General features: G+C 42.0%; 1 protein-coding gene and 1 long non-coding RNA gene across 5 annotated transcripts in view; both read left to right on the forward strand.

Moving 5' to 3' along the window:
- The first annotated feature begins 70 nt into the window (after positions 1-70).
- Positions 71-7,705, forward strand: api5 (apoptosis inhibitor 5). Of its 2 annotated transcripts, XM_026175120.1 has the most exons (15): positions 71-197; positions 291-402; positions 1,292-1,453; positions 1,627-1,720; positions 1,811-1,876; positions 2,141-2,292; positions 3,222-3,428; positions 3,567-3,671; positions 4,305-4,394; positions 5,209-5,390; positions 5,541-5,634; positions 5,782-5,838; positions 6,002-6,081; positions 6,212-6,354; positions 7,066-7,705. In XM_026175120.1, the coding sequence occupies exons 2-15, from the start codon at positions 331-333 to the stop codon at positions 7,143-7,145; spliced, it is 1,584 nt and encodes a 527-aa protein (XP_026030905.1). In that variant the 5' UTR covers positions 71-197; positions 291-330; the 3' UTR covers positions 7,146-7,705. The 2 variants fall into 2 exon arrangements, with proteins under 2 accessions (XP_026030905.1, XP_026030904.1); XM_026175119.1 differs by having other exon boundaries at positions 71-402.
- Positions 7,706-20,345: 12,640 nt separating this feature from the next.
- LOC113026395 (uncharacterized) overlaps positions 20,346-22,693 on the forward strand; it is a 59,506-nt gene continuing 57,158 nt past the window's right edge. For 2 of the 3 annotated variants that reach the window (XR_003272913.1, XR_003272912.1), the window contains exons 1-3: positions 20,349-20,725; positions 21,232-21,259; positions 21,728-21,853. This is a non-coding gene — a long non-coding RNA (uncharacterized LOC113026395). Of the gene's footprint in view, positions 20,726-21,231; positions 21,260-21,727; positions 21,854-22,693 lie in introns of all 3 variants that reach the window. The other variant, XR_003272911.1, reaches the window with a different exon arrangement.

A 22,693-nucleotide genomic window follows, 5' to 3' on the forward strand; every position in this document is an offset into this window, starting at 1 on the left:
GCATCGATTTGGCGCACACTCGTGTCACGTGCCTGCTGACGCTATGCGATTGGCCAAACCCGCGCATGCGCTGCACTCGGTATTCCGTAGCTTTTTTTAGCCAGCACGCCAGAGAGTAGCGCGAAGAAGACAGGCAGTAGGGGTATTCATTCAGGGGCTTCTTGAAATTTCATCTTTCCGTCCCGTTTCCCGACAAGGTAGCTCTCCACATTACGGCGTTGTTTGTTTCGCAGTCGTCCGGCGCGGAGCAAAAGCAACCTGCGACGGGTTTTACTTTGTGGATTTTTCAGAGGTCTTATCTGTGAGTAGCAGTCGCTTGAAATCACGCTGATGGCGGTCACAATTGAGGATCTCTATCGTAGCTACGGGATCCTTGCTGATGCCAAGGACAACCTCAGTCAGGTAAATAAACATCACCTTGTACGTTTTAAACTGAACATTTTCATGTTGCCTTGCAGCAGTGTATTCTTTTACTTTCAACGTTGATAACTTTTCTGGTTTACATAACATTTGTTTGTGTGTGCTAAGCTAACTGCAGCTAGTTATAGTAATGACCGGGCTAATGTTAATAGCTTCGCCGTGGCGATCCATAAGCCAAACCAAGTTTACTACTACATTCATTATTTTCAAGATGAAGTTTTAAACTTGTCCACTCGCAAAACACTTTTTCACTTAGGCCACAAATAGGAAGCGGCGATAGTTTTATTCAAATTTCACCGCGATCTATCTCATTTAGGATGTTATCCTATACGTGGACATTCTGGTCATATACAGAAACCATGATAAAGCTCAGGTTTTAGAAATTAAAAAGCTAAATGAAAGCGTTATTAAACATTTTGACATCTTAAAAAATATGTTGGATATATCTGGGGTGCATATGTTTATTGTGACTGAGCTAGATTTTTTTACAAAGTGATTTCATTTTAATAACTATTCATATAATAAGCTGAAAAGATTAAGTGAGGTAAACTTAAAAAAATAAGCAAACCCATTTTGCAAATAAACTGAAAACTACAGAACTGTAATCACTTTTTGTGATTTTTTTTTTTTCCCAGACCCATCATTAGATTGACTTTTGAAAATCAGTTAACCGATTTTTGTTGGTAGAACAACAAAGAAAGTGACTAGTATGCTGTGCTCCTTCAACGTGTATGCCATTTTTATTTCTTTATTTCTTACCTTTTAGTTTTTCTCGAATCCCCATGTCCCCAGAGTTTAACTCGATCTATACTTAACCTTGGGGTATATTTATTGTCCCAAGTAACGACTGCCATGTCCCATCATTCTGCAGCACAAAGATGCCTACCAGGTAATAGTGGATGGTGTGAAGGGTGGCCCCAAGGAGAAGCGTCTGGCAGCACAGTTTATTCCCAAGTTCTTCAGCAGCTTTCCTGAACTTGCAGATGCAGCTATTAATGCCCAACTAGATCTCTGTGAAGATGAGGATGTTTCGGTGAGTATTAACTAACATATGTAGCCATGAATCTAAATACCTCCAACAGTAGCTACAAATTTTGATTTGCCTGTTTCCAGATTGATATTGGGGATCTTTCAGGGACTGAATGTGTTCCCGATATTCATTTTTATTTTATTTATTTATTTTTCTGTGTACTTTTCATTGACCAGATCCGACGTCAGGCCATCAAAGAGCTCCCGCGCTTTGCAACTGGTGACAACATCCCCAGAGTTGCAGATATTCTCACTCAGCTTCTTCAGACAGGTAACAATTTTTCAGATTTCACAAAGCTACTCAGACCCCACCAGTATTGTTTATCTCTGCTAATGTTTATTGACGTTTTTGTGCTTTCAGATGATACGGCTGAGTTTAACCAAGTGAATGCAGCACTTATTTCTATCTTCAAAATGGATGCCAGGGGTGAGTTTCTCTTTCCCCTGGGGGAAAACTGAAATGCAGCTAGGCCTGTTTTAATTATTAAAATGGACGTTGTTCACCTTGCCAGCTTTTTTTCTGCTTATAACCCTGGGTTATTGGAGTGCAAACATTTACCTGAGAATATATTTACTTATTTACTTGTGCGTAATATCATGCTGTAACACATGTATTAAATGTTTATTCAGAAAGGACACTCCATATATATCACAACATTTTTTTTTTTTTTTTTTTTTCTTGGTCATTCAGGAACCCTTGGGGGACTCTTCTCTCAGATCCTGCAGGGAGAGGATATAGTGCGAGAAAGGGCCATCAAGTTTCTGTCAACTAAACTGAAGACCCTGCCAGAGGATGTCATGACAAAGGAGGTGGAGGAGTACGTCTTTGCAGAAACAAAGAAGGTTTGTAGATAGTGTAGAACTGATTAACGAGTGATCGTTGCTCTGTGTCTGAATGTAACAAGGGTAATTTACATGAGAAGACACGTGGCTGTCTAGACTAGGGGTGTGTATAGAGTGCTGATTGTTTTGGGTGTGCCTGATGATCTTGTCTTTGTTTTGTTAATTACTGACATCGAGTAACCTGTGACGATGTGAATCCCTCAACCCTTGCTTAATCCATTTAAGTGCAGTTGTTTTGGGTATGACCTTAAAAAGCAGAGGTGAGTTTCTCTCACTTGCCTATTGGCTACTTTCATCGAAACTGAGCTACCCTTAGTGGTCCTTCGTAGAGAAGGGCGAGTAAACACGTAAACAAGCAGCTGTGTTTTTTTGTTTTTGTTTTTTTTTTGTTTTTTTTTAAATGTAAATCAAAGGACCAATTTTGAGTGTGCCGTATCTTCCAAAAAACACTTTAATAACGACGGCCCGCTAACATGCTCTACCAAAAATAGTGCTTTGTCGTGTATCTGATGGACGAAAGCTAAACCAGTTCCACACCACTGAAGTTGCAGCATTTTTACAAACCAATTCTGGTTCATCCGTTTCATTCAACAATCCGCTTTCGCCCTTCTCATGTGCGTATGAAAACAAAGGCACTGCGCATGCGCGTTTTACCCATATTCTATCGCAATATTTAATTTTCTTATCGTTGCCCAACATTATACCGGTATTAACGTGAACGGTATGATATGGCCCAGTCCTTCATTGGCATGTATAGCTGTCCAGTAGGTATTGGACCATGCATTTAGCATTGCAAAAAAATCTTTGTTGACCAAATTTAGGTTGGCTGTAGGAAAAAAAAAATTGACAAGTTGCAACAAGTCACAAATGAACATTTTTGCATAACAAGACAAGAACACATTCTGAGAAGTTGTTTCTCTTCTCTGCAGGTGATGGAGGATGTGACAGGAGAGGAGTTTGTGCTGTTGATGCGTGTAGTGTCGGGTCTACGGGTACTGCAGACTGTAAATGGGAGGCAGCAGCTGGTGGAGCTGGTGGTGGAGCAAGCTTTCCTGGAGCAGGCCCTCAACCCAGCTGACCCTGACACTGTGGACCGCCTGCTGCAGTGCACACGCCAGGCCCTACCACTGTTCTCTGTAAGTACAACTTATGCACTTTAAAGCAGAGGTGTTAAAATCAATGGTCTATTCAGTTAAAATGTACTTTTACTTTGAGTTATGTTACTTTATATAATTAGTCATGTTTTTTTTTTGGGTTTTTTTTGTCTTTTGTAGAAAAATGTCCATTCCACACGTTTTGTAACCTACTTCTGTGAACACGTCCTGCCAAACCTCAGCGCCCTGACAAGTCCTGTGGCTGAGTTGGACATTCAGTTGGAAGTGAGTACCTTTAACTGTAAATGAGTGATCCTGAAGTGAGTTTAAAATGTAATACTGGTTAGTGTATCACGCTCACTCTTATGTAGTTGTATGTGGATGTTGTGAAATTAGTTTAATATTAATACAGTTGTGTATTATCAGTATTTATATCTTGTAAGAGGAAATCAACCTGCTGGGTGTCCCTCTCTCAGTGATCTCTAAAGATGACAGAGCACCTATCAAGCGCAAATTGATATCACTATGTTGAGTACAACAAACTTCCTCAACCACATTCAGATCACACCCTCTCAGACTTTTCTGGTGGAAAACCTGTAATTCTACCCCCAAATTTCTGCTGGTCAGTAGCGGTGCACACAAAGTATAGTTTTCTAGGTTGTATTTATTCAGCTCAGCCCAGCAATGACTGGCATGACAAATATGGTGACTGGTGTGAGGTCAAGATTCATAACTTTTGACATTTGGTGAGTAGTTGTAGTAGTAAACAAAGGCAGCATGACAGCCACCTGTTAGGGGTGTTAGCCAAATGCATGTTGCTAATGGGTCATTAGTCTGCACCATGTAACAATGCTTCTCATTAGCGATGCATATTACACTGAGATCTGCTAAGCTCTCTCTATCTCTGTCTCTGTGTAGGTGCTAAAGCTGTTGGCTGAGATGAGTCCGTTCTGTGGAGATATGGAAAAGCTGGAGGCCAACCTCAACATGCTGTTTACCAAGCTGCTGGTAAGAAAGACTTGTCCTGTTTTACTTGGACTGAATAAGGAATACATGGAAATGCATCAGAATCATCCAAGTCCACCAGTAGTTTCTCTCAGATTCTGAAACGTTCTTATTTTTTTTTTAATTTTTGTTTTATGTTAACATTTATGCAGGCTGGTCAGTCAGTTTTTGCTCTTTCCTTTTCCATGATTACATTGTTCCATATCCTCCTGATAATCAGCCTATTCAGTTATGTCCTCTGGACATTTGCTTTTGGTCTGTATCTTTTGACTCATTTGAGCTACCCTGCTTAGTCCTGATGTACTAAATAGAGGACATCTTGGGCTTTCCATTGATATCGCATGTGTTTGGGTGGCCTCTTTAAGCTCCAAAGAGGAAGGAAATCACCAAAAAGTGGGGAAATTCTTTTCTTTTTTTCTTTTTTTTCCCCCTTGGTTCTCAGGAGGATATGGTCTGTTTTAGTGACAATACGATCCCCAAAATGTAGTCGTCAGTACCAATATAAATAGAATTAAACCATTCTCAATACCTAGTTTAATATAATAAAAAAAAGGAATGCTCTTCCCATGTACTTAAATAACAATAAAATAAACTCCTTTTATTAAAAAGTTGTCTGAAAACACTGACATGCTGGCACATCATTTGTTTGAAATGTTGTTTTAACAGATGTTTCCAGTGTCTGAATGGGGAACAGTCTAATATTGTATTCATTTATTTCAAATCACCATGAAAGTTTGAGCTTCCTCAGACAAATGCTGCGTTAATCCAAATAATATTTTCATTATTTTTCATACTTTTTTTTTTTTTGTTTATTTAGGAGTTTATGCCGCTGCCTCCAGAAGAAGTGGAGAATGGTGAGAATTCGGCAAGCGAGGAACCCAAACTACAGTTCAGCTATGTAGAGTGTCTCCTGTACAGCTTCCACCAGCTGGGCAAGAAGCTGCCAGACTTCCTTCTTGACAAAGTGGACGCTGAGCGCCTTAAAGACTTCAAGATCAGGTGAGGAATCAACTCAGTTTGTTGATAAAATCAAATGGTTTACACGAAGTGTGAATTTTAGCAAGTCTGTTGTGTTTGACGTAGATCATCAGCACACTTTTGACTAAATTAATAGAGTCACTATAAATTTAAATGTACTTTGTTTTACAGGTTACAGTATTTTGCCAGAGGCCTGCAAGTTTACATCAGACAGCTGCGAGTAGCACTGCAAGGAAAGACGGGAGATGCTCTAAAGACTGAAGAGGTAACATCTGTCAGCTGACATGTAATTGTTTAATATACTAGGAACTAGTTAACTAAGCAATCAATGACCGATCAGAAAAGGGTAATTTTGTTCTTTCAACAGCCCTGCTGTAAAGTATCATTGACTAAGTTGTGTTTATGTAATCAGAACAAGATCAAAGTGGTGGCCCTCAAGATCACAAACAACATCAACGTCCTCATCAAGGTAAGGCGTGAGCCTGTCTAATTTAATAAACCACACTAGGTTGCTTATATTTTGTGGTCAGTTAATAAACCAGATGAATAAAATGTAATTTGCTGATTGCTGTGTTCTGTCTTCTAATTGGTTGGGTTTGTTTTCTTCTTTTTTTTTCGTTTCTCCATTGCAGGATCTCTTCCACAACCCTCCATCATACAAGAGCACAGTCACTCTGTCCTGGAAACCTGTACAGAAGGCAGAGGCTGTAGCGTAAGTCAGCTCCTCCTTCTTGTTAATGTTACTTCTAGTCAGAGATGTTAGAAATACTTGTAATGTAGCAGTGAGGCTTGATGTGTGGAATCTGAATTGGAGCTTCATATACCTTTCTTCTTGTTTTTAGGCTTAAGCGTCCATCAACTGAGGAGATGGGATCAGGAGGCAGCACAAAAAAACAGATCTCTCCTCAGTCCCGGAGGGACGCACGACAGATCTACAATCCTCCCAGTGGCAAGTACAGCGCCTCCATTGGAAACTTTAACTATGGTGAGTGTTTGGTGGCACTTTGGGGTTTTTACACTGTTGTGTCACATGTTGACATTATTTATTTTATGTCAAGACAGCTATAGTAGAGGAAACAAATAGAATTTCCTTTCTGTATCTGGAATCTGCAGTATAACTTTGGATAACTGCCCAGACTTTGGGTTAATCTTGGAACCCTTAACTTGAGTGGAATTCACATGTGGGTCATTTTGTGGACATCTTTGGCTAGTGAAGAATTACTAGTATGCAACTTACCCAGACACTCCAAAACAAAACTGTGTGTAGCCCCATGATATTGATTGTACACTACCACTTGGAGAAAGTATACAGTTAAAAGATATACTGCATTTGAAGTTCATGTAGCCAAAGACTGCTCAATGACAGTGCTTAGTACTGCTCTGACTACAGTCTAATGTAAGTCAGAACATTTCCACCACCAAATATCCTGCCCTTTGTCTACAAATACCTACACTACTGTACAAATAAGTTCATAGTACATTGACAATAAATATCAGTTTACGTATCAATGTTGGGCAACAGGATCTCATTTAGGTAAAAGGATGGCTTACTGGAGAAAAACTGCACATTTTAAATGTGTTTGTGACACACAACTCCCCATCAGATCATTGCCACACTCATGTTAAGACATTTTTACAACGTGATTGAAGTCCAATATGACACTAACCTGCTTGTTTTTGACATTTTTCACTCTAGAGCAGCGTGGTGGCTTCAGAGGAGGCCGCGGAAGAGGTTTCGGAGGCAGAGGCAACAGGAGCCGAGGCCGGATCTACTGAGGCGGACACACAAACGCAGAGTACATATTGCTCATAGAACTGCATCACATCAGGATTTTTTTCCCACACCACCACGGACTATTTTTCATCTACTTAACTTTTTTTTTTATTTTTATTTTTTTAACTTGTACGGAGGATTTTTATTTGCTATGTTTTGGGAGGGGAGGGGAATTCTGCCTTCAGAACATCAGAAAACAGACTTTTCTACTTGCCACTTCAGCATTTACTTCCTGTATTCTTCTCATGTGTGGTCATAAAAAAAATGTAAATGTGTTTTTGCCCCTCGAGTTTTAAACATTATTCTGTGTATTTTTGTGGAACAAAAGACTGCCAAGTTGTAACCGATAAATATTTTTGTCAGATTGTAGTAGAAAAAGATGATGATCCTCTTGTTTTGCAACATGTTAATGAATGCTTTTTGTTTCTGTTTTATTTAATCTTGGTTTTCTTTTTTTTATTTGAGTTTAATTTCAATTGGCTGATTGTGCTACTTTGTATGAATCAATGAAGTAGTTTCATTGGATTTTTATGATAAACTTGTATGGAAGTATGAACTATAAGGTTTTGTTGTATTTGTTGTCAGATTGCAAATTTGGTATCACATCAGGATAACACAAAACACCTCCACCCTAAATCTTCAGATTTTTATCAGAGCACTACTTGAATCAAACTTTGAAACCTTTTCCAAGCTTGTTGAATTCTCCTCCTTCCATTCTTTCTGCCCCACCACCTTTTCACTCACAAACCTGTTCATCTCATTTGGCATTTCTACCCTCCTGCCTTTCCTTTTCCCTTTTTCTGTTTGCTCTCGTAAATCTGTACCAAACCAGAGTGAAGACGGGATAAATTTAGCCCACGATTTCTGGCATCTACAAATAGAATACACATGAGTGCCTTCTCCCCTGTCTATATGACTGCATCAGTCTTCCCCTCCCCAATCGGGTAAGTGTGTGTGTGTGTGTGTGTGTGTGTCTCAGAGCTTTGAAGAAGAAAAGGGTAGAATTTGGCTCTCAGTAATAGAAAGGAATATAAATAGTTGCTGCCTGGTTTAAATACAGACTTTATTTAAACACCCAGGTGGTGGAGGATGTGCTTCTTTTAGGCACATTGAGACATGCATACAGGCATCGTAATAAGAAGGGGCAACTTGTGCATTTTTAGCTTTATATTTTTAGTCTCAGGATCAACTACAAACTTTGGTTTACAGTTCAACATAATAACTTATAAGCCTTTACTGGTGCTTGATATAGCCCCAGTTCATCTGCGTGTTTGTCCTTGAAGCCCAGAGTTGTGATTTGGCTTTTGCCTAAATACTTCACCTTATAATGTGGAACTGTGGTCACCATTGATATGACTGCCTTTCCTGCACAACCCGTGCTTGTGATAAGATTAAGGAATATTATTCCTTGAATATAATTGAAACTGGTGTTTTAGTACATGTTATTTTTTAACACACATTTAACCGTCTCCCTCTAGTCAGTTGTTTGGATTCACAGTTTAGTGACTGAATTTTTGAGGATAAAGGGTTTTGTACGTTGTTTTACTTGTAATTGAAGCAACACACGAGGCAAGCTGTACTGGATTACCTCAGTCCATCTCTAAAGCAAACCTAACTTGGTGCATGGCTGTCGTGATTTCTAATCTTAAATAGATTTTACCATGTATTTATGTGTTTAATCTTGCTTCTTGAAGTTGAATAGTAACTTTAAAGCAAGTCCTAAAATGTGTTCGGGAAAAAAACCGTTCAAAACTTGTTCTAATAAAGATTCAAGACACAAACACATGCACACGGAGTAAGCTCTCAGTGGGCGCTACAGGTCCTCATGTGAAAACACGTGTGCTGTGTGTGTAGGTGGATGTTTTGAAGCAGTGGGGGCGCTCAAACTCTCCATTTTTCTGAATCGTCTGTGGCAGCTTTTTACAGTGAGAAAATCAAATCGTCCGAACGGTTAAAAACAAGAAAATATAAGCCTACAGGTTAAGAGAGGAGCGCAACACAACATTCAGCTTGTCTCACTGCTTGAAATGCGATCCAAGTATAAGGTGGAGGAACATTTAAATTACACTGAAAGAATGATCCGGCATTCAAAAGCGATCATTATATAAATGTGGCATCTTTTAATATGTTCTTTCTGGTTGCTTTACTGCAGCACAGCTGCTGCAGGAACAAATAAGCGTTGTATTTTCTTACTGAGTTGTATATAGCATTTGTATTCTATTGTATATATTATTCTATTTTATTCTATTGTATATAGTATTTTATTTTATTGCATTCCAGTGTTTTCTAATTTCTGCTACATAACTTTGCACATAACTTTGCACGTTTGCTGTAACGAAACAAATTTCCCACCTGTGGGACTAATAAAGGTCATCTTATCTTATTTTAAATACAAACCAGACCTGTCCACAGGTTGTCTCTTGTCTTTGCAGAGTTTCCCCCCTAGAGGGCGACCCAGGCCAGGGTTTTCCTCCCAAACGTTGCCAGATCTATTTTTATTCCACCGAACGAGTCACTTAAACCTTCCACGGTGTCTTTTTTGTCTCTCTTTGTATTGCTGCTCGTGTTCAGGCGCATGGAGGAACACTGAGATCCGGGCAAAGAAAGTAATAATATTCCTAAATCACTCACCACCACCCTGCTACCCCCATAAGCTTCGCCCCCTTTGTCATGACTGAAGGTGAATTATTTACCACCCGGTCTGTTTGTGTCGGTCACTGCTTGCCATGTAGAGTGCTGGTGTACTCTAGAAAACTGCTAATGGTCCACGAATAACCGACATAAATGTCTGTGATATAATGGCTAGCACAATTTCGTGGTAATGTACGTTTTCTCCCTTTCTTTATTTCATTATTTTTCATTTCTTGAAAAAATATATTTACACTAAATATAGTCTGATCGTTTCTGTTTGCTCTTACTGTACCGTTTTTGTCTTTATGTAGCGTTTATGGTCTAAGTTTATGTTTATGGTAAGCCGTTGGGGCAGAGTTTGGTTGGGGACAGTAGGGGGCGCTATGAGACCAAGAAAAACCCTCCCTTCATTGATCGTGACCAGGTATTTCCCAAACCAGCCTGCCAGCCGCCAGCCAGCAAATGCCTGGCACATGCGTTTTGTGTGACACGCACGCACACACACGCACGCACACAGACACCAATGACGGAGCTGAAAATAATCAAATGGTGGAGGAGGAGTGGGCGGCAGCAGCGGGAGAAGAAGCGAAGACGACCCTCAGAGAGAAAGAGAGAGGGAAGGAGCGACTGTACGAACCCATGTGAGAGTAGAAGTAAAGGTAAATCAACAGTCTTGAAGCTCTCGGTGGAACTCGATGGGTTTCCTCACTTCATTAACAACCTTTGAGAGGGGGTGTTGTTGGTGGGGTGATCAAGTAAGGCCTTCATACCTCAACGGAGCTGAGACCAAATCTACACCTGTCATAAATGGGTGTGTGTTGGTAAACATACTGCAGTTAAGCTTATTCCGTGTATTTTATTGTTTACTGCTATGAGCATATATGACTTTGTGTATTGTGTACATTTAATTGTTGCAGTTCTGACAAATGTACTAGGTTGTGTCGTGGCACCTTGTATCATGACTTTTAACAAGCTCCTTGTTTGTCCTCCAAGCTCCACTCATGTACACTATACGATGCAGAATTGTGATTGACTGCAGTGGAATTTTGTTTGTGATTATTTTTTCAGGAATGCATGCATGAAAAAAGAGAATTTAAAGTTTGAGTATAAACTGCAGCAGCTGCCTCTGAAGTTAAGGAACAGACATGAGGGAGAGCAGTAGACAGGAAGACTGCTTCTTGGAAGTAAAGCAGTTTATCAGGTTTTTTCCTCTATCTATTCTAATATTCAAGTGTCCTCTCTATACCCAACAGCATGAAAAGCCTCACATGAACTCTAAATTTAATTTATAGGGGTGCTGTTTAAATACAGAAGTTAGAATGGGAATAAGAGTGAAGGGGATTTTTGCGGGGGTAAGAACATTAAGACATTAAGAATGACCAACCAAAGGTATCTATGAGAAATCCCCTGAAGTAATAAACTTAAGTGCTCCCCACTTTTGGCATCAAGCATCATTAGGTTAACTCTTTAATGTAAAGAAATATCCACCACAGATGACCGTTCCTGGATTTTCACCCTTCCCTGCCCTCATGAATGTCTGTGTGCCTAACGAGAGCTGTCCAAGGTGCTGAAGCTCTCTGGGCGTAGATGGAGCCTGAAGAAGTTGTCTTCGATGCTGAAAACACAATGTGTAAGATTTACCTCAAACTGCACCTAAAAGAAGCTTTGCTTGCAGCAACTTTTTTTATTTATTCAATTATTTTTGCTCTGTGACAGCAGATTTTGACTAAATTGTCGTGGAACGGCTCGAATTTAGAGGACAAAATTATGTGTCTTTTCAAAGTGTAGAAGGTGTGAGTTTAACAACAGTGTGCTCATCCAGAATAAAAGTGTAGTTTGATTCTTTCAGCTGTCACCTGCAGACTACACTTTCATTGCTGTTGCCTTTTTTTCAATCACACATATTTTTCTTCTTAAATCTTAAATCTTTTATCTCATCGCCCTTTATTATTGGAATCGTGACAGCCCTAACTGCAGCGTCCCTGAATTAATAAGGTGTCAGTGGCAGAAAGCACGCCGGAATGTGCGTGCAAAAATAAATCACTTGTGAGAAGGGAACTTTTTCTTCCCTTTAGAAAAAAAGCCCGCACCGTCCGCCCCCTCATGTACAATGCTGGGAATAGTAACAGCACTGTGAGGCTGGGCTAAATATAGCAGCCAGTGAGTGTTAACATGTCAACTTCAGCAGGAGTGCAGAGAAGCGGCTGCTGCACGTGTGACCGCTGTGGATGAACACAGTTTCGCTATAAATACTAACTCGCCGTTCTCTCCGCTGCCGTGTTTTAGACGCACGCCAAGCCCGGGGAGGGTTTACATGTGTGTGTACGCGAAGGCACGCTTTAATCCAGTAGGTCGCAAAAGACAAACGCAAATGGCCAAACAGGCAAGGATGGCTTGGCTTTTTTGGGCAATCAAGAGAACCTTTAGACCCTATAAGCCAAGAAGCACGCATGAAACATTTGTAGACAAGGGAATGGCTTATACGCCTCACAACAGAGCCAAAGTCGTGCTTTAGGATGTAAAAGAGGGGCATATATCGATTTCTATGTTTCTCGCTTTTGGGCCCTTGGACCCCCCCCCCCCCCCCCCCCCCCCAAAAAAAAAGAAAAAAAATATCAGGCCGTAAAGCGACAAGATGACGTGCATCATCTGCAGGTAGGAATTTGCTTACACTATCCTGTTAATGAAAGATGTGTTTGAAAATATGCTTTCTGAATCTGTGTGTGTAGGGGTGGTGGGGGCATGAGGGGTTTATCACGAGCTCCTTTCAGAAAAAAAAGGTAGTAAAAAAAAAAGACCCCCCCCCCCAAAAAAAAAACAACAAAAAAAACAAAAACAAAAAAAACTTATGAGTTCTTCTCAATCGAAGAGACTTGTGCAGCAAACCGTGTATTTATTTGTGATGGAAGGAGATTTAACCCCCCCCCCCCCCCCCCAAACCCACCACCACCCAACTACGTTACGTAATCTAGCATGTGAATGTCAAGAGACAGAGCGGCTCGAGTAGAGACAGAGACAGAGAAAAAGGAAGAGAGAGAGAGTATTGGTCTATGCGTACAGCTTCCAACCCATACCCAGGGAACACTATGTGCTCTGTAGTCCCGTGAGACTTAATATGTAAGACACCCCTCGACCCCTGACCCCATCCCCTCACACCCGCACGGTCATGCGTGTGCACATGGACACGACCTGGAGATTCCAACGGCACGGAAAGTATACCAACCAGAAATGACAGCAGCTGAACAGGTTTCTTCAGCGTTAAACTCATTTGTCTGTCCATTCACAGACTCCGCGGGAAGAGAAGAATTCTGTGAATGAGTGAGCGGGAATGGGATGAATGAATGAAATGAGTGAATGAAGAGCAGCGACAAAGAAGAAGAATAAGAACTAGAGGGCGCGCTTAGCTTCTGTCCCTTTTAATGGCTTCTCTCTCTCTCTCTCTCTCTCTCTCTCTCTCTCTCTCGCCCCCCTCTCCTTTTCCTCCTGCAGAGGGAAGTGCGCCTGCACGGACCATAACCAAGCATGGAAAACAAACACATACAGTACACACACGACTGATGCTAAGGATGCCTAGCGTTATGTGTGTGTGTTTGTGGTGGTGGTGTGTGTGTGTGACAGAGAGAGTGAGAGTGTGGGAGGGGGGTGTTCTATAAATAGCACTATAACTCTGCTTCCATTGACATCATTTAGGCAGGAGAGATGGAAAAATAAATAGGTGGCAGGGAAGGGAGGGGAGCAGAGGGTGCTTAATCTGGGCTTGAAATTCAAACAAAACCTGGCCAGCCATCCCTGTGTACACACTCTCAACAAAAAATGGTTCTACACAGTAAACATGGAAATGCATCTTCTGGTCTAGACTCTCCTTTGATTTTGGGCTTCATTAAGTTTTTGAACGAATCATTAGAACCAGAAACTTGAACTGCCTTCACCCAAATGTTACATGGATTGTATGTTACCAACCATCTGCTTGGACCTGGCAAAATAAATAAATAAATTGCGATATATATATATATATATATTTTTTTAGATCCTTATTTTTCTCTTAATTTCACTTCAAATTCATACTCCTTTATACATTATCTTCATTTTTTATTTATGTTTAGGGCATTTTTTTAGACAGACTTATATCAAGCCGTCTTTCTATATTTGTGATGGTTGCAGTGCCTAAAGCATTGCAACCATCTTGCTAAGAATCTTTTGCAGCCCTCTTTTTTTCCATGTGCATGCTTGCTTTCATCTCCAGGGCCCAATAGTAAACATCAGATCAAAACACCGACTGTTTCCTAGAGAGACTGCAGCCCCCAAGTTGAAATGGAAAGCCATGAGACATCAAACAAATTAAAAGGACCTGTGTGTATACAATGGATACACAGCCATATACATACATAAGATCCAAGTGGAAAAGATGAGGGGCCATCACACACCCAAAGCTGATGTTTTTGGAAGGTATTATTGTTGACATGCCCTAAAAGGGGACAAGGCGGAGGGTTGAAGCTTTATAGGCTACAGTGAGAGAGTGGTCTTTTCATTTTGCTCAAGACTAACATTTCCTCTCAAACAGCCTGAGTCGTGTGTTTATGTTATTATGGAGGAGGAAAGGACAGCACACCGTTTTTTCCATGATTGGAGTGTCTTAGTCACACCCAGGATCACTCTCTGTCTTTCTATCACTGTCGTCAGCCTTGGCACTGACCCCTGAGTGCTGCGTGACTTCCACTGGTGCTGATGACGTCTTCTGTGATACATTTCTCCCCATGTGGGTTCCTCAACATGTCCTGTGATTACACATATCTGAGCCCCACATCCTGTACCTGTGACAATACTTCTTTCCATGTTGTTTCATTTTGGATTTCTTATTGGATAATGAAAGGAAACATTTCATGCGCACAGAGGTTGAAGGTTAGGTGCAGCTACAGAACCTCCAGAGCAAAGATTCTTAACCTCCTATAAGACCCGAGCTCTTCCATTGCATACATTTGTAATTTATCTTTGATATTTGGGCATATTGGGACCCAATGAATGTAAAAACAAAGAATTACTAGATTTTTGTTTTTAAGAAAAATGAGAGCCACATATGAGGATATTCGTTTAAAATTTTGATAGAACAGTGGAAGTATAATGTCCTCGTAAGTGGATATCAGGCCCTTCCAAAATCTTGTATTTTGGTCTAGACAACCCAAAATGTCATGTCCACATATATGGACGCCAGGTCCTAGGAGGTTAAGGACACTTAAGATGACCTATGTTTTCTTGATAAACCATTAATCTGCCATTTCTTTTTGGTAGTAACTTAAGCTGCTTAATGACACATTCACAAATTTAGGTGAAGATATAAAATCTTTCTTCCCTGTTGAAGATTACATACCTCACCTTCCTCCTCCCAAATAGCACTTACACCCTTTTTTTTTTTTTTTTTTTTTTAGAATATTTGGCACACGATTTCTCACAGGATAAACCTAAGAATTGTAGTGTTAAATTGTTACAGTGTTTGAATTATGTGCTTCTCAGTTCAAGATGATGAATCATAAGGTCTAATTCAGTTGTTATAGTGAAGTATTTTAGCCATGGTCTCTTGGTTTGCCTCTTTTTCTACCTCTTGTCATCACATTCTCTCTCGTTCGTTTTTTCCTTCTCTTTCATGCTGACTTACTGAAGGCTGCGTGAATGGCAGAACAACCTTTCAGAGGAGACATGAGTCTAAAAATTCTTAAACATCATCTGTTTGCATTTGTGTGCTTTATAGCCACGCATGTGTCATTGACGCAAAAGTTGGCAATTACTTTTGATATCCTTAATGTTGTATAATGACAACAAAGATAGCAGCTTGTTGTCAAAACTTACTGGAATTTCTACTGATGCTTAATGGAAATGTTGTTTTTGCCCTCTGTGCTGGTTAAAATGTCCCACTGAAAACAGGACAGTACCCTTTAGAGATCCAGCATCTTAAAGGACCTGTTAAGTGCTGACAGTAACAACTGTCCTGTGGTTGCAGGCATACATTAAGAATTTAAGCCAAAGTTAAAACAGTGAAAACAATCAGTCCTATTTTAAAAGGAGTTGCCTAATTACATTGCTAAGTGTCCCAACAGGCTGTAAAATTATTGTTAGTGAGACCTGTTTGTCTCTCTCTCTATCTGTCTTTCTGCATGGTGTTCCGTCCTTGGACCTCGAGAGCTGCAGGTTAAATGGGGAAAAGGTTGTCAACATAGTCAGCTTGAGGCTGGAGGATATATTTAGACTGGAAAGACCAGAGGAAGGCAGGGAGAGACAGACAGGCAACAAGGAGGGAGAAATTCATTTTTGACCCACTTTCTGAAGCTGTTACTACCTGTATATCTTCTGAATCATTTGTATTTGAATCAGTGTTCTGCTTATTTGTGCTGTAATTTATCCATGCCTATTTGTGTATTTGCGGCAACAGTGGCTAATAAGGGTATATGAAATTCAGTTTGAATTAGAGTTCGTTTTTTGTGTCTCTCCCTCCCCACTGTTTAGCACTCAGACATGAGGTGCCGGGTCTAGCGCTCAGCCCCAGTCATGGTGGTGAATGGGGGTAAAAATCTTCGAATAAAACATGCTGGCACATCTCATCCACACCTACCCACCAACCCCCCACCCCAAACGCCCCAACCCCAAACACTCATAAGCCCCACCCCTCTCTTCTTGCCAGCTGAATTAATCTGATACTATTTTTGAAAGACAGTGTTTCTAAGGGATACCTAATGACGCAATGACGTCAATGCAGGTCAATAGCACACTGCTGGAGAAGAGGACCAGGGAGGAGGAGAGAGAGAGAGAGAGAGAGAGGCACAGAGAAATGGAGAGGGGGAGAGAGAAAGGAGTGGAAGAGAGGTGCTTTCAGATCTCGTTGTCGAAACACCCAAGACAGTTCCCAGTGTTTTTACACTGACTGTTTTTCTCCTCCTGAATCATTTATTCATTTTTTATATACTTATTTTTTTTTGAAATTCCAATAACTGCACGAGCTTTCAGTCGGGCTTACCCTGCACCATTCATGCTTTCCGTCCCTGTCTGGAAGTAATTCACACACGCAGACCAACGCACGCCTACGCATAGACAGTAAGAAAAAAAAAAGAGTATTTGGCGTGAGGTGAATCGTGTGGCGCGCCTCCCCGAATGCGTGAAGTCCCCCTGATTTGGCGGGCTATTTCTATAATCAGGCGCACATTTGTAACTCTGTGCTCTTCCCCTCCTGTCCGGCTACCACCGCCACCTTTACATTTCCAAACCCCTCACCCCTCCCCGAGACCATCCATCCAAACCCACCGTTCTTTTGAGCAGGGTCCTTGAATCTTGAATGCAAACACCAAATATTTTACCCTCCGACAACAACAGGGAGAGGACGCGCAACGGACTGACTTTCTCCATCCTGGCGAAGGAGGAGAGACTGTAGGCTGCCCTGTCCCCCTTTCTGCTCAAATCATGTATTCAAACAGAGTTTATAAAGACACAGAAAGCAAGAAATATTGCAGGTAAGTTTTTTCTGTTATTTGTTGCGCGAAACCCAATTCGTGGGCAGCTAGTTAGGGAAGTTTGCAGCCTGACCGTGCTTGGATATTTTGGGACTTAGTCACCCCCATCATAACCGGTTGATCTGAAGACAAAGGTAACAGCATTCTCACGAGACGTTCTGTAGTGGCAGGGAACGCCATCCAAAGTGAGGTTCGCCTTCACTGGGACTCAAAAAAAAAAAGACCGCAATGTTATGCAGATCATTTAAGAGGACGTATTCATTGTTGCCTATCCGTTTACATGCTGCTTGTAGTCGTGAATGTTTGCCTGCTAAAGCTTAACCTCACCACTTGTCTTTATTCCCTGCAAAGGGGATACTCAGCGCGACTTTTTTTTAAGGGTCATTGCAGGGGATGCCGTTTGGTGTCTGCGCACTGATAACTTTGGGAACGTTCAGAATAGGGTATTAAAAATAGCAGTGAGACGTTTTTTTTTTTTGTTTTTTTTTGGTTGTGTCTGTGTGTGCATACTGGCAGCAGATGGGATTTTGCAAACACTCAAAGAGAGCGGGCTGCGGTAATGCGTAGGAGTATTCACGTGTTGGGGATCCTCTGCTTCAGGCTGCCTGATCTACTGAGATGCCTAGTAACTACTAAGAGATAGACAGAGAGGGAAACTTTGGGAAAAAACACTTTTTCCCACAAGGCTGTGTTTACATAATCTGTATATATTTATGGATTTTTCTTTTACGGCCTCAACAACGGCGTTCTCCCCCGTCGTGACAAAGAAGTAGAACTGCATGGTAGATGCTCATTCGTGAGTATTAGTTATAAACTTATAGGTTATGCGTCCTTAGTCCTCCACTTGTAAACAACTTTCTGCAGCGGACTTGCGTCAGCCCACACGTGTCGCCAGCTGCCTCGGAGGTACATGCTGTCTTGTTTTCTTTCATGGCCGCGATATAACCGCATTTGTTAGTCCCGTGAGTCTCAAAATGCTACTTGCATTCGCCGGAGCAACATAAGGTGGCGTCGTTATAAAACTCAAGTCTGGGAGGGAAGTTAGAAGATTCAGCAGAACAGGCAGGTTGAGCTGCCCTCACATGGCTCAAACAGCGACTGAGCTGTTCAGCACCACGGAGAGCTCCCTGTTCGTTTACGCACTCACATCCTAAGGTAAATTAGAAACTGTGGTCCAAAATGTTTAATGACGTGAAAATAAACGCATAAGGCTGTTTTATTTTCTATAGTTTGTTATTACTTCTTTGATGCTGTGAAAACGAATATTTTAAAGTTGTGCCAATGCGGAGAGGTTGTTACAGGTTGATGATAAGTTTACCTCGTACAAAAAGCGGTAATCGGAAACTGAATCAGTAAGTATTTTGTGTAACATTTGGCTTCAAGTCAGCACCACTTCACCTACGTTCATTTGTGTACACATTTTGAATATCCTTGACAAAAACTTGCCACAGTTACTCTGTGGTTTCAGACTGTCATAGATCACAGTTCTCTGGATGCCACACCATCGGTGCCAGGACTTTTATTTCTTCTGGTTGCCGTAGATAGTTCTTTATATCCTTGACTTTATGGTTGAACTCGTTGGCATGCGGGGGGGAGGAAATGACTCAACGAAAACTGCTTAGAAGCAGCTAATCGCCTCGAGTGGCTAAAGCCGCTGCACAGTACTGTTCTTTTGCCTTAAAGGTCGTTTAAAAGTGAATCTTTTGTACTTTGTGCAGGTGTGGCCGGTAAAATTGAGAAATCCATTTGACAGACTTGGTGTACAAAGATCTTTGTGTGGTTTTTGCAGAAGGCACGCCTCCTGCCTGTGTCGGAGTAGTTGTGATAGTGAAAGGAACAGAAGGATGAGCAGTACCTTCTCGTTGTGATGTGAACTCGGACAAAAAGTGTGTTGTGTCTTGGTTTTCGCTGGAGTCAGGAGTGCCGTTTTTTTTTTAATGTTTTGTTTTTTTTTTTTTTTTTGGAAGGGTGGAGGTGGTGGGGGTAGACAAAGTTTGGGTTAAAATTAAAGGAGGTTCTCTGGTTGGGTTTGTCGACACCACGCGGTGATCACCGTGCACTGCGCTGGCAAACCTTGGCTTCATCTCCCACTGACACTGCTTATTCCTTGATTGAATGATTGTAGACCACTGTATGTGCTCATACGTGCTTGCATGTAGTGTAGCCAATGTTTGTTTTGTGTGAGCTAAATCAGATATTTACTTGCTGTGTCATGTTTTATACTCATACATTTGTGATAAGAGCCAAAGAGACTACAAAATACGCAAAGAATAAAACTCCTTTTTTCATTTTTTGATTACTCGGGGTGCATTTTTGTCATCTCGGTATTCAGGATATCCTAAATCCCTTCTCTGAGCGTGTCCCTATACATGCATTCGCCAGCAGTCACGGACATACAGTTGGCCTACAGGCAGGGATAAAAATAGCACAAACCGATGCGACGGGCGCAGCCCTTTTCTCTTTCAGAGCCGACTTTTCTAGGTAGCTGCCACTCAGTTGGTACTCACTGCCTTCATTTCTAAAACCCTAGCACCATCCACCATAGGCCAGCCCGCCCCATCGGATAAAGTCTCGTGAATGTCCACGCGGCATGAGTGCAGATGGACGGCCTGGTGCGCGTAAAGAGGGTCTTACAGTAAAGATGTTATAGATACAGAAGAGGGCTGGGAGAGAGATTGAGCATACTGTGGAGGGAGGTTTGTTTGTACACCTTTGCACCGACAAGTGTGCGCTCCCGGGGGTTTGTTCCGTGGGCGAGCGGGGTCTGGTGCGTGGGCACGACCGGTGGAAAACAGGAGATTAAGGTTGTGTTTTCCTCTCCTTTGCTGTAGAGATACGGGTGTTTTGCCCGCCAAATGCACTGGATGCTGGGATATAAATTCTCCAAGACCAAAACAGCACCGACACTTGGTGTGTGGGGAGGGGGGGGGAGACATGGGTGGGAGGAGGGTGGCTGGAAAGCCAGATGCTTAGAGGAGGGTTTTCACCAAGAGATAACCTACTCTAAAGCTGCAGTTTCCACGAGTCCATACCATATTACCCACCAGTATATCCTCGTGTTTTATCACTCATATTTTTTCCTTCCACATGGCAAATTTTCGAAGAGAGCTGATGACAGAAAGGCAGCCTTTAATCAGACTCTCCGGGCTGTAAAGTGAGAGAATCTGAACGTGACGTCAATGCCTAGTAACTGACGCAGCCCTTAGAAAAAAGAAAAGAAAAAAAAGGCTTTTTATTTATTATTTTTCGTCTTCTCGTCAGCAAAGCTTAATTATTAAATATAAGAGTGCTATGTCGTATGTCGACTAAAAGAAAAAATAAAATCCTTCAGGGACCGCCGGGCAGTCCGTGCTGATCAGCATTTGGACCTATTTAGCGTTCATGAGTTTCAGCTGCTGAAGTGACACTGGGACGAGAAGATTCTGAAGAGGGCGACAAGACATCAAATATTGTCGATGGTAATGGCAGCGTCGACGAGTTCCAGATTTCAGTTGTTAGGTGCTGAAAGTGGCGTGTTTTAAGGAAGAGACGGACGTGGTGGTGCTGTTGAAGGCACGCTGGGTTGAGAGGGGGGGGAAGGAAAAAAAATCACTGCAATGATGCAACGGAGGGGACTCGGGGATCTTTGCAGAGTTGGAGAAGCAAAATTAATTTCCATTACATGCTCTTCACGTAAAGATCCCAAGCAGTGCCTTTTTTGTGGGTGTTTTTTTTTCTTCTCCTTCCTTGTACTGTGACCTAAAAATAGCATCATAGTTTTGATCGTGCGCCAGAAATAGACAGACGGGTATCACTTGTATAAAAAGGAGGCGATCCTGAGCAAACTTGGACGTGCCACTGTAAGCCTACATAACAACAAATGGAGGACTTAATCTGTTGCATTTCTACCAGACTCTTGTTGCGGCTTCTTCTTTTTTTCCCTCCCTTTACTAAAATCTCAATTCTTGTCTTTCTCTTTCTGCAGTGTCGAACAAGGACGTGACTGCAAACTGGTGAGTGAGACGTTTGCACACACACTTATTTAATTCCGTGTACTTTTTGTTGTGTGGTAATTGCTTGTGCATGCTGCCGAGTGTCTGTGCGGTTTCTATTCCTCCAATTTTGCCTTACACTTTGGCTCATGCACAAAAAATAAAAAATAAAACTTACAAAAAAACAACCCCTTAACTTACGGTCCTACGCATGGATTTTGCTGGCATGCTTTACTAGCCATGTTTGATTGTAGAGCCGAAGCAACCCTTCCTGCAGAGTAGGAATCACCCCTTTTAGTAAATAAGCTAGTGCAAAAACTCCCTTTGTCTATTGGCGCTGTTGAGTCTCTATCACATATTTATTTTATTCCCTCCCATCTCTATGCTTAACCGCGAAAGCGAGGGGAACCCTTCTCTGATGAGCGCTTAAGGACGCCTTTCCCCCCGTCTTCTCCCCCCCCCCCCCCCCCCCCCCTTTTTTTTAAAAAGAGGAATCTTACTGACAGAAAAGCGACGCTGGAAGAGGAAGAGGAGGGAGTGATGTGAAGGAGCTGTTGCTGCAGCAGAGACCAGGCACACCGCATGGGGAAACCCGGGAGCTGTCCAGCAGCAATGGTGCTGAAACCACACCAAGTGGCAGTAGTGGGCTGTTGCTGGTGTGCTTCACTGTATGTGCGTTTGTATGGATGCGTGTGTGTGTTAAGGGGGCTTGTTGGTGTGGATCCCGGCAGCCAGAAGCTTTGTTTACTCCTGTTTGGAAACCAGGAGCTCGTATACTGAGCGAATCATCTGTCCTGGAAAGAGTATTGAAGCACCCCACCTTATCTAAGTTGCCCAAATCTACTAATGAGGGACACTCGCCGCCCCCCCCCCCCCCCCCCCCCCCAAAAAAAAGATGTTTCTAATACAGTTCCTCCCGCCTGTATAGTTTGAACTGGCTCGACGGATGCCATGGGCAGAGAGAAGGAGAGAAAGAGGTACAGCCGGACTGACTTGGATCAGCTCTTCTCCTGCTGGCGTCAGCCTCGTGATTTCCTGGCGTGCCAGTCAAAATCATAAAGGATATATTCTCGCATCTCGCATCCCTACCAATCCAGCGGTTTGACCTGAAAGAGTTTGCAGTGCTCTTAAGAGCAGTTGCGAAATAGCTGAGGGTTTTCTGTGGGTTTTTTTTTCTTTCTTTCTTTTTGAGAGCTCTTCCCACGATAACTTTTCATCCCGGCGAGGGCTTCTATCAGAGCCATCTACTCCACGACAAATTGTGAAGGAATCAGCCCGTTTTGTTTAAGGTAGCTGTGTTAAATTAGCGAACGGAAAGATCACAACAAGGCTACAGGCGTCTGCACAGCTCTGCAGCCCGACTGGGGACTCGACGAGCGCGCTCACCCCGAGTCTGTGCACGACTTTGGCCAATTTCCTCAGTACATTTGCATTCTGGCTAAAGAGCTACAGTGG

This window comes from Astatotilapia calliptera, chromosome 7 (assembly GCF_900246225.1).
Source record: "Astatotilapia calliptera chromosome 7, fAstCal1.2, whole genome shotgun sequence".
NCBI classification, from domain to species: domain Eukaryota; kingdom Metazoa; phylum Chordata; class Actinopteri; order Cichliformes; family Cichlidae; genus Astatotilapia; species Astatotilapia calliptera.

Excerpts from the sequence above, each read along its gene's own strand:
- api5 (XM_026175119.1), top strand. The coding sequence starts at position 331 with ATGGCGGTCACAATTGAGGATCTCTATCGTAGCTACGGGATCCTTGCT. Across the intron at positions 4,395-5,208 it reads TGCTGTTTACCAAGCTGCTG|GAGTTTATGCCGCTGCCTCC; the intron begins GTAAGAAAGACT and ends TTGTTTATTTAG. Across the intron at positions 5,839-6,001 it reads ACATCAACGTCCTCATCAAG|GATCTCTTCCACAACCCTCC; the intron begins GTAAGGCGTGAG and ends TCTCCATTGCAG.